The sequence below is a fragment of the Scyliorhinus canicula genome, chromosome 7 (genome assembly GCF_902713615.1).
Source record: "Scyliorhinus canicula chromosome 7, sScyCan1.1, whole genome shotgun sequence".
Lineage (NCBI taxonomy): Eukaryota > Metazoa > Chordata > Chondrichthyes > Carcharhiniformes > Scyliorhinidae > Scyliorhinus > Scyliorhinus canicula.
In genome coordinates, this window is record NC_052152.1 from 48,245,972 (window position 1) to 48,261,761 (window position 15,790).

At 44.2% G+C, this 15,790-nt stretch overlaps 1 protein-coding gene across 2 annotated transcripts in view; it reads right to left on the reverse strand.

Annotated features, from left to right (window-relative positions):
- tmem39a (transmembrane protein 39A) overlaps nucleotides 1-15,790 on the reverse strand; it is an 87,891-nt gene that overhangs the window by 12,783 nt on the left and 59,318 nt on the right. For both annotated transcript variants that reach the window (XM_038801960.1, XM_038801958.1), the window contains exons 4-5: nucleotides 9,868-9,951; nucleotides 8,969-9,123 (exon numbers count right to left, since the gene is read on the reverse strand). In XM_038801960.1, coding sequence (XP_038657888.1) covers nucleotides 8,969-9,123; nucleotides 9,868-9,951 — 239 coding nt within the window. The remainder of the gene's footprint in view (nucleotides 1-8,968; nucleotides 9,124-9,867; nucleotides 9,952-15,790) is intronic.

The following is a 15,790-nucleotide window of genomic DNA, read 5'->3' on the forward strand; positions in this document are numbered from 1 at the left end:
CTTCCATTTGCGCTTAATCTCCTCCACCAGGACACCTACCCTCTCCATCAATTCTTTATAGATAATCTGACATCATCCCATCCCCTGTATCATCCTCCGACAACAACTGGTCCTACAACACCGGAGGTGGCAACCCCAGGAAGGACAGCACCTCTCTCCTTACAAAATCACTCACTCAAACTCACTGGTTAACCATCCAGCCAATCTTTGTGTCATCCGCAAATTTACTGATACTACTACCCACTACATCGTCATCTTTGTCATTTATACATGGACATGGACTTCCAATCACCCTCAGACTCCTACAGCTAAGCCAATTATGAATCAATCTAATCAAGTTACCCTGTATACCATGTACATTTGACTTCTTTATAAGCCTCATGTGTCATGTGAGTGTACCTTTAAGAAATGGATGTTTAAGCAATGTACCTTTAAGAAATTAGGCAGCTCATATTACTGAAGTGATGTCAGTGGGTGGAGCGGAGATCACTTCTGCTTTTTCTGCTTTCAGTTTCAGTTTGAGAAAGCAGCTGAAAAGTGCCTGGCTGGTTTGCTGTGAGCTGTTTTGAAAGGAGAAAGCCAGTTTGGAGGAAAAGAGCTTGGGTGTGTCTGTGTTTTGCAGTGAGCTGGATTTGCTGTGTTCTCTGCCATGAAAGAATATCTCTGAAACATTTGGGTGATTTAAACTCATAATAGTAATGTCTTTAACCTGATGTGTTTCTGTTTAAAGGTGTTAAGTCTTTTGGAGGTTTGAAGGAACATTTTGAGGAATTATTTAGTGTTGTATTATTTTAAGTAAGGGGTGTTAAGGGATCCAATGTTTATTTAAGAAGGTTAAGTTGAATTTGTGGAATAAACATTGTTTTGTGTTTAAAAACCCACGTGTCCATAATTGTAGTATCACACCTGGAGAACAAGCCGTGTGCTTCAAAAGCAACAATACATTAAAGTGGGGGTTGGTTGAACTCCATGATACATTTTGGGGTTCTGAAAACGCCGCTCCCATAACACATGAGAGACCTTGTCAAAGGCTTTGTTGAAAACTATGTAAATTACTTAAACTGCACTACTCTCATCACCACACCTGGTCACATGCTCAAAAAATTCAACAAAATTCGTTAGGCATGGCCTCCCTCTGACAAAGCCATGCTGACCTTTCCCGAACAAACTTTGCCTCTCCAAGTGGAGAATTCTCTCTCAACAGTTTCCCGACCACTGGCGTGAGAGACTCACTGGTTTGTTGTTCCCTGGCATATCTCTACAACGCTTCTAAAATAGTGGGACCACATTAACTGTTCTCCAGACCTGACACTTACCCCTTGGCCAGAGGAGAATTAAAAATTTGGGTCAGAGCTCCTGCAATCTCCTCCTTCAGCATCCTGGGACTCATTTCATCCAACGGGCCCAGAACCGCTCTTCCCCTCCCATCTTTCACCTTTGCGATCTCCCTCGTCGCCTCCTGCTTCCCAAGTTGGTGGGCCAGCATCCTACTCACATTTTCCCCCGTGATCTTACACTGCTCTTCAACTGCGTCACTGTCTTCCCTATTGACACAGGCCCAAACTCCATTTGGAGCTTCTGCCGCTCCAACAACCCAGCCCACCCCCCGCCCGAGTACCTCCTATCCACCCGCAGAATCTCTTCCACCAGCCTAGCCATCTCTGCCTGCTCCATCCAGTCCCTATGCACCTAGATCGATATGAACACCCCCCAACTATCGCCTTAAGAACCTCCCTTCGCATGGCAGCCAAAACCTTACCCGTGTTATTCAGCCCCACATACCCCTGAATGACAGCCCTCACCCACGCGCACACCTCCTCATCTGCTAACGACCCCATGTCCTGTCTCCACTGCGGGTGCTGTCCACTCCACCCCCCCCCCTCGGTCCACTTGCAAGTCCTCCCAGTGCAACGCATGGTCAGAGACCACAATTGCCGGGTACCCCCCAGTTGACCACGTCTGCCAGCAGTGCACTATCGACCACAAAGCAATCGATCCGCGAGTACACCTTGTGCGCATTTTGGGGGGGGGGCACTTGAAAGTCCATATACAAATCAACTGCATTGGTCAAACATGATTTTCCCTTAACAAATCTGTGCTGGTTCCCGTTTAATAATCCATGCTTGTCCAAGTGGCTCTTAACTTTCTGCAGGATTGTTTATAAAAGCTCTCCCACCAATTGGGAGGACTGTTTATAAAAGCTCTCCCACCGATTGAGTCAGTCAAGTATGTAACATTTGAAATCCTCCAGTCATATTGTGCCAGTTCTGTGAGTAAGATGATTGCGGCCTGCACTTCCTGTCCTCATTTCCCCTTTTTGTTAATTTTTTTTTCCTTTCGAATTAAGGGGCAATTTAGTGTGCCCACAAAATTAGTTTTTGTACTGTTTGGCCTTGTATATATTTTTTTACTGTTTTAATAAAAAGATATGGCCAAACCACCCATCATGTACATCTTGTGGGGGTGAGACCCACGCAGACACGGGGAGAATTTGTGTGAACTCCACATGGACAGAGACCCGGGGTCGGGATCAAACCTGGGCCCTCGGCACCGTGAGGTAGCAGTGTAACCACTGCGCCACCATCAGACCAGGGGCAGGATTCTCTGACCCCCCCCCGCCGGCGTGAATTCCACCCCAGATGTCCTCCCAATTCTCCTGCCCCCATAAACCGGCCCGGCGTGAGTCGCGCTGCCCGCCTTAGAGAATGGCGGGGTCCGGCGCGACTCAGTGGGCGCCGAGGCCGCCCAAATTCTCCGGCCCGCGATGGGCCAAAGTCCCGCCCAGCTGTAGCCGGTCCCGCCGGAGTAAATTAGAGTAGGTCCCTTACCGCCGGGACCTGGCGGCACGGGTGGGCTCCGGGGGTCGCGGGGGGATCTGGCCCAGGGAGGTGCCCCCACGGTGTCCCGGCCACGGTCGGGGCCCACCCATTCCTCCGCATTGGCCAATGTGGTCCTCCGCGATGGCCGATGTGGAGATGAACCCTCCCACGCATGCGTGGGGTTGATGCCAGCACGTGCTGGCGCTCCAGTGTATGCGCCGGCCGGTGGAGGCCCTTCGGCGCTGGTTGGCGTGGCGCCAAGCCCCTATCCCCCCGGCCGGCGGGGCGCCAACCACTCCCGGGTGGGCCTAGCCCCTGAAGGTGCGGAGGATTCCGCACCTTTGGGGCGGTCCGACGCCGGAGTGGCTCACGCTATTCCGTCCTGCCGGGACCCCACTCCCTGCCGGGTATGGCAGAATCCCGCCCCAGGTAACTTATCTGCTTTTAAATACCGCCAACTTTTCCAGTACCTCCTCTATCTATTTCATCACACCCTGTATTCCAGAAAGTTCCTCATTTACCATAGATTTGGAAATATTCTTTACCTTGGTAAACACCAATGCAAAAGACTCACTTCGTACCTCAGCGATGTCCTGTGCCTCCACCAACAGATCTCCATTTCAGCCCCTAGTTGGCCCAACATGGCCTCTGCCAACTCTTTCATTGTTAATCTGCTATAGAAGAACCCTCAATTTCATCCTATTTTAGCTGCCAATCTATTCTCATACTATCTCTTTTCTACATCTCCTCAGTACTTTTTACATTAAGTACTTTTTACATTAATCGTGATTATCCCTCATTATCAAGCGAAGATAATCATGCACCCCTTTTCCTGCCTCAGCCGACACGCTCACTCCTTCATCATGCAGGGAGCCTCTGCATTGGTTGTCCACCCTTCCCACCTGTACTATACTGTACCCAAAGCAACCATTCTTAATAGGCCACCCATTGTTCTGTTAAACTCTTGCCTGTTTGACTCCAATTAGCTTGGCCAGAACACTCAATTCACTGAAATCAGCAGACCACAATCAGTAAAAATAAAAAACACCTCCTTCACAATAGTCCTCAATATAGTCCTGCAAGGCTGCCTATTAAGCGCCCTACTATACTCTCTGTACACACACGACTGCGTGGCAAAATTTGGTTCCCACTCCACCTCCAGGTTTGCTGACAATACGATCATAGTGGGCTGGATCTCTAATAACGATGAGTCAGAATACAGGAGGGAGATAGAGAACCTAGTGGAGTGGTGTAACAACAACAACAACAACAACAATCTCTCCCTCAACGGCAACAAAATTAAAGAGCTGGTCGTTGACTTCAGGAAGCAAAGTACTGTACACACCCGTCAGCATTAAAGGGGCCGAGGTGGAGATTGTTAGCAGCTTCAAATTCCTAGGGGTACACATCTCCAAAAATCTGTTCTGGTCCACCCACATCAACGCTACCGCCAGGAAAGCACAACAGCGCCTATACTTCCTCAGGAAACTAAGGAAATTCGGCGTGTCCACATTAACTCTTACCAACTTTTACAGATGCACCATAGAAAGCATCCCATCTGGCTGCATCACAGCCTGGTATGGCCACTGCTCAGCCCAAGACTGCAAGAAACTTCAGAGAGTCGTGAACACAGCCCAGTCCATCACACGAACCTGCCTCCCATCCATTGACTTCATCTATACCTCCCGCTGCCTGGGGAAAGCTGGCAGCATAATCAAAGACCCCTCCCACCCCTTACTCACTCTTCCAACTTCTCCCATCGGGCAGGAGATACAAAAGTCTGAGAACAGGCATGGACAGACTCAAAAACAGCTTCTTTCCCTCTGTTACCAGACTCCTAAATGACCCTCTTATGGATTGACCTGATTAACACTACACCCCTGTATGCTGCACCCGATGCCGGTCTTTATGGAGTTACATTGTGCACCTTGTGTTGCCCTATTATGTATTTTCTTTCCATGTACTTAATGATCTGCTTGAGCTGGACGCAGAAAAATACTTTTCACTGTACCTCGGTACACGTGACAATAAACAAAATCCGAATGTCTTCTCATTAAATATTTTTATTCTAGGTTGCTCCTTGTTCTCCTCCATAACTAAATTGAACCATGTGACACTATAAACACTATTCTGGAGGTATTTCCCAATTGTAACATTCTCCACAATCCTCCAGACTATTAGAGTCAGCAATGCTCCATTCCTTGTTAAGAGGAGTGATTGATTTAACACAATCGCTGACCCATTCAATATGATAGTAGTTCAAATATCCCATTATTATTACTTTGTAGTTCTTCCACCTCTTAGTAATTAAAAAAAAACATTTAGAGTACCCAATTATTTTTTTTCCCCAATTATAGGGCAATGTAGCGTGGCCAATCCACCCAACCTGCATATCTTTGGGTTGTGGGGGTGAAACCCACGCAGACATGGAGAGTATGTGCAAACTCCACACAGACAGTGATCTGGGGCCAGGATCGAACCTGGGTCCTCAGCATCGTAGGCAACAGTGCTTACCACTCAGTAATTTCTTTTGCATCAGTTTCTGTTTCTCTTTCCCACTTTTTGGTGGCCTAAAAAACTCCTACCTTTTATTGTTTCTTACATAAGAACATAAGAACTAGGAGCAGGAGTAGGCCATCAGGCCCCTCGAGCCTGCTCCACCATTAAATGAGATCATGGCTGATCTTTTGTGGACTCAGCTCCACTTTCCGGCCCGAACACCATAACCCTTAATCCCTTTATTCGTCAAAAAACTATCTATCTTTACCTTAAAAACATTTAATGAAGGAGCCTCAACTGCTTCACTGGGCAAGGAATTCCATAGATTCACAACCCTTTGGGTGAAGAAGTTCCTCCTAAACTCAGTCCTAAATCTACTTCCCCTTATTTTGAGGCGATGCCCCCTATTTCTGCTTTCACCCGCCAGTGGAAACAACCTGCCCGCATCTATCCTATCTATTCCCTTCATAATTTTAAATGTTTCTATAAGATCCCCCCTCATCCTTCTAAATTCCAACGAGTACAGTCCCAGTCTACTCAACCTCTCCTCATAATCCAACCCCTTCAGCTCTGGGATTAACCTAGTGAATCTCCTCTGCACACCCTCCAGTGCCAGTATGTCCTTTCTCAAGTAAGGAGACCAAAACTGAACACAATACTCCAGGTGTGGCCTCACTAACACCTTATACAATTGCAACATAACCTCCCTAGTCTTAAACTCCATCCCTCTAGCAATGGAGGACAAAATTCCATTTGCCTTCTTAATCACCTGTTGCACTTGTAAACCAACCTTCTGTGACTCATGCACTAGCACACCCAAGTCTCTCTGAACAGCGGCATGCTTTAATATTTTATCGTTTAAATAATAATCCCGTTTGCTGTTATTCCTACCAAAATGGATAACCTCACATTTGTCAACATTGTATTACCTTCAATCAAACAGATTCTTAAACCCGTCAAGGATACTCTTTTCGTAGCTGTATAATAATTTCCTCAATTAAAGCTACTATTTTCCTTTATATCTTTCCAGATTACCTTCTATTCAATAGCATCCCATCCTTCTTTTTAAGCCAGATCTCAGCTGTTGCCATGACATCATGTTCCCATTTGGTATTTTGCACCTGCAGCTCAACCTTATTAAACATACTTTGTGCATTTACACATGTGCACTACAAATCTAACTTTGTATTTCATGTAATCCCACCTGATTTCTATATTATGTCATTTCCAGTCCACGGTGCATATTTCTACTTTTTAGTACTACACCCTGGTCCGCAACCTGATGAATTAGTTGAAACTCTCTCCCACAGCGCTAGTTTACCTGCCCGCAATGCCCGTAACAGCCTCCCCGAACAGGCGCCAGAATGTGGCGACTAGGGGCTTTTCACAGTAACTTCATTTGAAGCCTACTCGTGACAATAAGCGATTTTCATTTCATTTTTCATTTCACTGGCCCCAGCTCTGTTCAGGTGCAGCTCCCTGTTCATCTTGAACGGGTCTCTTTTTATAAGCTTACCTACCCAATTATTTTTCTCTAATTAAGGGGCAATGTAGCGTGGCCAATCAACCTACCCTGCACATCTTTGGGTTGTGAGGGCGAGACCCACGCAGACACGAGGAGAATATACAAACTCCACAAGGACAGTGACCCGGGGCCGAGATCGATCCAGGATCCTCGGCGCATTGGGGCAGCAGTACTGATCACTGCGCCACTGTGCTGCCCTATTGTACGGGTCTCTTCTGTCATAGAATTGGTCCCAAGTCTTGGGAACCTGAAGGGGTCCTTCAAGCATACTTTATCTGATCCTTCAGGGATGAAATGGCTGAAGACAAAAAGGTTTCAAAATGTTTAGTGACTGGGAATTATGTAATTATAGCACTTTTCAATGATCTGTCGTGAAATGCAAATACTTCTAGGCCAATTCAAATAGATGGAATTATCAGACGTCAGATGAGTTAGTTTCCTTTTTGCTTTCCTTCTATTACTGTAAAGGATGTGTACCAAGGTATTTGTATCATATCACCTCGGTGAACTCAGCAATTCAGTATTCATTCAATTAGTGCATGTAACACAAGATGAAGCAAAGCAAAGGACCATGGCAGTGCTTTGTAAACTATTTTCAAATGATAATAATAATCTTTTAGTGTCACAAGTAGGCCTGCATTAACATGGCAATGAAGTTACCATGAAGTGATTCCATTTTGACTAAGCATTGCCATTTCAAAAGGTAATTCAGGATAGACAATAGACCTTGCCAGCAGAACCACATCCCATGAATGAACATTAAAAAACTATTACTCCAGATACCAGCAAAAACAGAATAGCAATAATGCAGCATAACATTCAGTATATAATTATTAAAGATTGCATATCACATAATACATATAAATATGTAAATCTGTTTTCAAGAGTACTTTGCAAAAATATTTTATACGCTTGTATAAAATTGACATTTGATGAGGTTGATTTAACCAAGCTCTCCATATTCCCTGATGACAGAAAACGGATTGTAGCCAGCCCCTCTCCCATGCCACATGTATATCAGCCCTTTTTCCCCAACCCCTCCCTAAATACCCCTCACTCACTCAGCAGATCCTTTACCCAACCCACATTTCACTCATTCAGTAGACCTTATTTCCAACTGCAACTCATCCTTGCAACTGCTGTACCAGACAGAGACTCAGGCTCAGCTCCTTCCGACTCTCTTCCCCCACCCAGGTCTGCAAAACCCTGCTATGACTCAGGCTCCAATTTCCCAGAAAGTTAAAGTCTTAATTGTTATGGTAAACATGGAACCACACAGCACAGGAGAGAGATCATTTGGCCCATTATTTCTGTGTGGACTCTTTGGTAGATCCATTTAATTCATCCCTCTCCACTGCATTTTCATAGAATCCCTACAGTACAGAAGGAGGCCATTTGGCCCCATCAAGACTGCACCAACCCTCCGAAAGAGCACCCCAACTATGCCTACTCCCCTGCCCTATCCCCGTAACCCTAGCTAACCTTTTGACACTAAGGGGTAATTTAGCATGGCCAATCCACCTAACTTTGGACTGTGGGAGGAAACTGGAGCACCTGAAGGAACCCCATGCAGACACTGGGAGAAGATGCAAACTCCACACAATCACAAGAGGCCAGAATCAAACCCGGGTCCCTGGCACTGTGACAGCAGTGCTAACCACTGTGCCACCAATTTTCTCCATGTCTTTCAAATGTTTTCTTTTCAAGTCCATATCAAACCTTGATTTGAAAGTGACTAGCATGTGCCCAATTCTGGACATATTTCACTAAGGCCGTACCAGGAGTTTATAAATATTTTGCATAATTATCCTGCTTTTGTACTCTACGCCTCTATTATTAAAGTCAGTGATCCTATATTTATTTTTAAAAACAGCCTCATGAACTGTTCAATATAAACATCTAGAATGCGCTTCAGGATTTGTGCCCAACATAAGATTACATTTCAAGAGAATCACATTTCAAGAGAATCACAATTAGTTAAACCTCTCATTGATAACTTTTAACAATGTTTTTAGAAAAGCAACTGGAAGGTTTACAAATGGAATCTATATGAGCCATTTAGAAATCAAACAGAAAATCACTTCTCCCACTAGCCAACATAAAATATTTATGAAAGAATACTTACGGATATCCGAGAAAAAGGAGATTTAGCACAGAATGATTCCTAAAAAGATTGACAAGTGTCCAGCAAAGTACCCAGCCACACAACGTGAGAAGTACCAAACGAGCCACTATCAACAAAGTGTACCACACTATAGAGGTTGTACTGGTTTGAGATGCCTGCAAGAAATAATTACATTAACTGACAAGGTTCGAGATTTGAATCGTGTGTAGATTAAGTAATTTAAGAAAATTATACCCCAATTAGCAGAAAAACAATGTCATCAATTCTATACATAAAATCTGCAGATGGCTACTTCGATTATATCTACACAATTGTTGTTGTTCATTGGAGTCAGCCCACAGACAGGAGAAAATTACAATCAAAACTGCAGCACAGCATGTATCTTTAGCAGTTTCAAGGGAGAAATCTTGAACATTGAAAATAAAAATGCAACTCACAAAGAACCAAAGGAAACAAAAGGGGTAGAATAGAAATAGGTACCTTAGTGGGATCCAAGCATAATTTGCAACACAAGGCCAATCTGACATACTGAAATTACGGTTAATAGGATACCCAATCAGTTTTAGAAATGTTAGAATTACACTAGGCTCACTGAAGCATAGAAAATTAAATCAGTGATACTCCAGGCCATTGATGATACTTGATGTACCACAAATAAATAATCTGGTTGTAAACCCAGGCATGCCCTCAAAGGTTAGGTCATAATTAGTGAGGAGTTTCCAAGTTATATGGAAAATAAACATTTGATTTATACCACCAGCAAACTACTATTTACACAGATTTTGTTTTTTAAAAACATGCTCTGGGTTGGTACTAGCTTCTACCAAGACAGGTATACATGCAATTCACTGGCACAAGGTGCCTATTTCTAGCTGGCAAAAAACATCATACAAACTCACCTCTGAAACGAGGGTCCAAACCAGTCTTCGGGCCAACATTATAGTAATAAACGCTGCCAAGTGATAATCAATCAGATGAAAGCTCTAAGAAAGAAAGTTAAATATTAAATAAAATCATGACACAAAAACATTAGTGCAGATTTGTTTATTAAAGCAGAGATAGAATTTCACATGCCTGACACCAGGGTCCTAAAACAACTATGCCACTCCAAACATTGCTGGGGCAAGAGACTTCCAGGACACAGGGATATTCTCTTTAGGGATGTTCTCAAAGTATCTCTGAAGAGATCCAACATCCTCACCAATTCATGGGAGTTCCCAGCCTGTGACAATTCAAAACAGAGTATTCGGGAAAGCACCGAGCAGCTTGAGAGATCTTGACTTGAGTATGTGGAGATTAAAGTCTAAGCAAAGGGGGGAGTGCAGAGTCCCCCAAAGTAACTAATGCACCCACCACTTCAAGTACCTCCTGCCCCAAATGACAAGAATTATGTATTGATTCTTTAGCTGTATTAAAAGGCACAGACAGGAGTGAAAGTAAGTCATCCTCAATCCTGTCCAAAATGAAAATAATTTCACAAGGGTTATTAGCCCCACCTCTCTTTCTACAGATCACAGATCACATGGAAGTCATGAAAATCATCTCAATGAAACAAGGCAATAAAGTGGCTGGTAAATGGCTTGACTGGTTGTTCATTCAGGCTATAGAGCAGAAATGCATGAATGCAAATATTTAATTGAATGTAATAAAAGTGCCTTGTATCGGAACACTCGAGTGCAGAATTAGATCAGATACACCAATTTTATCAATTATTTAAATACCTAAAGCAGGAATTAGAAACTTGGAAAATAGGATCAGTTTGATCTAGTTCATAATAAATTTGTTTCATGAAACACTTTAAGATTAAAATGAATGCCTTTGAAAGGAATTCAGTGTTGAGAGAAGGAGGGTTGTCACCAGAGAACTTTCTTTGCTGTAGCCACTTCACCGAATTTGTGAATGTTTATTTCGATGCTATTCTTTTTTCCAACCCCAGGTGATGAGAGAGAAAACAGCAATTGCGTGTATTTTGGTCAAATTTATGACTGAAATAAATGCGGCACTGGAAATAAAGGCCTTCATGCTCTTCGGGGGGGTTTAAACTAATTCAACAGGGGGATGGGAACCTAAATTGTAGTCCCAGTGTACAGGATGTTGAGAGTAGTGAGGTCAGGGATAGGGTTAAAAGTTCGAAAGAGGGCACCGGCAAGCAAGACGCTGGTTTGAAGTGTGTCTACTTGAATGCCAGGAGCATCCGGAATAAGGTGGGTGAGCTTGCAGCATGGGTTGGTACCTGGGATCTCGATGTTGTGGCGATTTCGGAGACATGGGTGGAGCAAGGACAGGAATGGTTGTTGCAGGTTCCAGGATTTAGATGTTTCTGTAAGAACAGAGAAGATGGTAAAAGAGGGCGGGGGGGGGGGGGGGGGGGGGGGGGGTGGCATTGTTAATCAAGGAAAGTATTACGGTGGTAGAAAGGACGTTTGAGGACTCGTCTACTGAGGTAGTATGGGCCGCGGTTAGGAACAGGAGAGGAGAGGTCACCCTGTTGGGAGTTGTCTATAGACCTCTGAATAGTTCCAGAGATGTAGAGGAAAGGATTGCAAGGATGATTCTCGACAGGAGCGAGTGTAACAGGGTAGTTGTTATGGGGGACTTTAACTTTCCAAATATTGACTGGAAATACTATAGTTCGAGTACTATAGATGGGTCAGTTTTTGTGCAGTGTGTGCAGGAGGGTTTTCTGACACAGTATGTAGACAGGCCAACAAGGGGCGAGGCCACATTGGATTTGGTACTGGGTAATGAACCCAGCCAGGTGTTAGATTTAGATGTAGGTGAGCACTTTGGTGATAGTGATCACAACTCAGTTATGTTTACTTTAGCAATGGGCAGGGATAGGTATATACCGCAAGGCAAGAATTATAGCTGGGGGAAAGGCAATTATGATGCTATTCGGCAAGATTTAGGATGTATAGGATGGGGAAGGAAACTGCAGGGGATGGGTACAATCGAAATGTGGAGCTTTTTCAAGGAACAGCTACTGCGTGTCCTTGATAAGTATGTACCTGTCAGGCAGGGAGGAAGTTGTCGAGCAAGGGAACCGTGGTTTACTAGGGAAGTTGAAGCACTTGTCAAGAGGAAGAAGAAGGCTTATGTTAGGATGAGCCATGAAGGCCCAGTTAGGGCACTTGAGAGTTACAAGTTAGCCAGGAAGGACCTAAAGGGAGAGTTAAGAAGAGCGAGGAGAGGACACGAAAAGTCGTTGGCGGATAGGATCAAGGAAAACCCTAAGGCTTTCTATAGGTATATCAGGAACAAAAGAATGACTAGAGTAAGATTACGGCCAATCAAGGATAGTAGTGGAAAGCTGTGTGTGGAATCAGAGGAGATAGGGGAAGCGTTAAATGGATATTTTTCACCAGTGTACACGGGAGAAAGACAATGTTGTTGAGGAGAATACTCAGGTTCAGTCGACCAGGCTAGATGGAATTGAGGTTCACAAGGAGGAGGTGTTATCAATTTTGGAAAATGTCAAAATAGACAAGTCCCCTGGGCCAGATGGGATCTATCCTAGGATTCTCTGGGAGGCCAGGGAGGAGATTGCAGAGCCTTTGTCCTTGATCTTTATGTCGTCTTTGTCGACAGGAATAGTGCCGGAAGACTGGAGGATAGCAAATGTTGTCCCCTTGTTCAAGAAGGGGAGTAGAGACAACCCTGATAATTATAGACCTGTGAGCCTTACTTCGGTTGTGGGTAAAATGTTGGAAAAGGTTATAAGAGATAGGGTTTATAATCATCTTGAAAAGAACAAGTTGATTAGCGATAGTCAACACGGTTTTGTGAAGGGTAGGTCATGCCTCACAAACCTTATTGAGTTTTTTGAGAAGGTGACCAAACAGGTGTATGAGGGTAAAGCGGTTGATGTGGTGTATATGGACTTCAGTAAGGCGTTTGATAAGGTTCCTCACGGTAGGCTATTGCAGAAAATAAGGAAGTATGGGATTGAAGGTGATTTAGCGGTTTGGATCAGTAATTGGCTAGCTGAAAGAAGACAGAGGGTGGTGGTTGATGGCAAATGTTCATCCTGGAGTTCAGTTACTAGTGGTGTACCGCAAGGATCTGTTTTGGGGCCACTGCTGTTTGTCATTTTTATAAATGTCCTGGAAGAGGGTGTAGAAGGATGGGTTAGTAAATTTGCAGATGACACGAAGGTCGGTGGAGTTGTGGATAGTGCTGAAGGATGTTATAGGATACAGAGGGACATAGATAAGCTGCAGAGCTGGGCTGAGAGGTGGCAGATGGAGTTTAATGCGGAAAAGTGTGAGGTGGTTCACTTTGGAAGGAGTAACAGGAATGCAGAGTACTGGGCTAATGGCAAGATTCTTGGCAGTGTAGATGAACAGAGAGATCTCGGCATCCAGTGTACATAAATCCCTGAAAGTTGCCACCCAGATTAATAGGGCTGTTAAGAAGGCATAGAACATAGAACAGTACAGCACAGAACAGGCCCTTCGGCCCTCGATGTTATGCCGAGCAATGATCACCCTACTCAAACCCACGTATCCACCCTATACCCGTAACCTAACAACCCCCCCCTTAACCTTACTTTTTAGGACACTACGGGCAATTTAGCATGGCCAATCCACCTAACCCGCACATCTTTGGACTGTGGGAGGAAACCGGAGCACCCGGAGGAAACCCACGCACACACGGGGAGGACGTGCAGACTCCGCACAGACAGTGACCCAGCCGGGAATCGAACCTGGGACCCTGGAGCTGTGGAGGATTTATGCTAACCACCATGCTACCGTGCTGTCCTTAACACCTAGCATATGGTGTGCTAGCCTTTATCAGTAGGGGGATTGAGTTTCGGAGCCACAAGGTCATGCTGCAGCTGTACATAACTCTGGTGTGGCCGCTCCTGGAGTACTGCGTGCAGTTCTGGTCACCACATTATAGGAAGGATGTGGAAGCTTTGGAAAGGGTTCAGAGGAGATTTACTAGGATGTTGCCTGGTATGGAGGGAAGGTCGTACGAGGAAAGGCTCAGGGACTTGAGGTTGTTTTCGTTAGAGAGGAGAAGGCTGAGAGGTGACTTAATAGAGACCTACAAGATAGTCAGAGGGTTAGATAGGGTGGACAGTGAGAGTCTTTTTCCTCGGATGGTGATGACCAACACGAGGGGACATAGCTTTAAATTGAGGGGTGGTAGATATAGATGTCAGAGGCAGTTTCTTTACTCAGAGAGTAGTAGGGGTGTGGAACGCGCTGCCTGCAACAGTAGTAGACTCGCCAACTGGATAGACATATGGATGAAAATGGAATAGTGTAGGTAAGATAGGCTTCAGATGGTTTCACAGGTCGGCGCAACATCGAGGGCCAAAGGGCCCGTACTGCGCTGTAATGTTCTATGTTCTCTGTTCTAAGATTCCAGAATTTTAGAGTAGCTATTATTTATACACACTGCTGAAACTGATGTATTACTTAAATGCAAAACTGGTCAAAAAATAATTTGTAGACCAAAACATGCACTTAAAATAAAAGTGAACATTTTGAAAAGGAAAAAAGAAATCCACATCCAGTCCAATTGTGAATTTCTTACTCTATGACTTGGATCGCAAAAGATTGCTAGCAACATTAGTGGTAGAACATTTTGTCTGAGTTTAAATAGACCACCCAATTTTTTTTCCTGCAAATTAGATACTACAATACATGGGCCATAATAACAGGGCAATCAATTCCTTGGACAAAGGTTTTTCAGTCATCTGTGATAACATTTCTATTCCATGAATTAATGAATTAATACGGGAGACATGTTTAAGGTCACTTTAACTGCAATGATTCACAGAAATTAGTACAGTCCAATATTCTGCTGTGAATTCAATGAAAATATTGTAGAAACGCATTTTTTAAAAGTCACTCTGTATTTTAAAAAAATAACCTATTATTGAAGGCCGTAACAGTGACCAAGGTTCATAAACAATGATAGCGGTTGTTTGAATTCAAAAGTTAATTCGTTAACAGCATTTCTGTACAGTTCAATACCATTACTATATCCTTAATCTTGCTTTAAAAAGTCTAAATATTTCTCATAGAATTTACAGTACAGAAGGAGGCCATTCAGCCCATCGAGTCTGCACTGGCTCTTGGAAAGAGCACCCTACCCAAGGTCAACACCTCCACCCTATCCACATAACCCAGTAACCCCACCCAACACTAAGGGCAATTTTGGTCACTAAGGGCAATTTATCATGGCCAATCCACCTAACCTCCACATCTTTGGACTGTGGGAGGAAACCGGAGCACCCGGAGGAAACCCACGCACACACGGGGAGGATGTGCAGACTCCGCACGGACAGTGACCCAAGCCGGAATCGAACCTGGGACCCTGGAACTGTGAAGCATTTGTGCTATCCACAATGCTACCGTGCTGCCCTAAGTATACCTTTAGTATACCTCTGGCTAGCTGGAAATGTTTACTGCTCTTTTTACAACTGGCATTTACTTGGTGAACATTTCAGATATTTGTACAAGAACACAAGAACTAGGAGCAGGAGTAGGCAATTCAGCCCCTCTGAGCATGCTCACAAATTGGATGGCCCCTCAATATCTGAAATACAGCAGAATGGAAGTAACAGCAGCCTCCATTTCCATCAGTAACATGTGGCTAATTAATTTAAAACTTCATATTTATGGAGCTACACATAATAGTTTTGTGGTTTACTGCCATGCAAGATCGAGGTTGCCTGCAAAACCTTTTTAGTGGTGTGCATTTCTAAGCTTGGCAAATCAGGAATGTCATACTAAAATGTCATACAAACGTAGCGGTAGAGAAAATCTCCATTTATCCTCCCAGCAATCCACTTCAAAATAACAATCT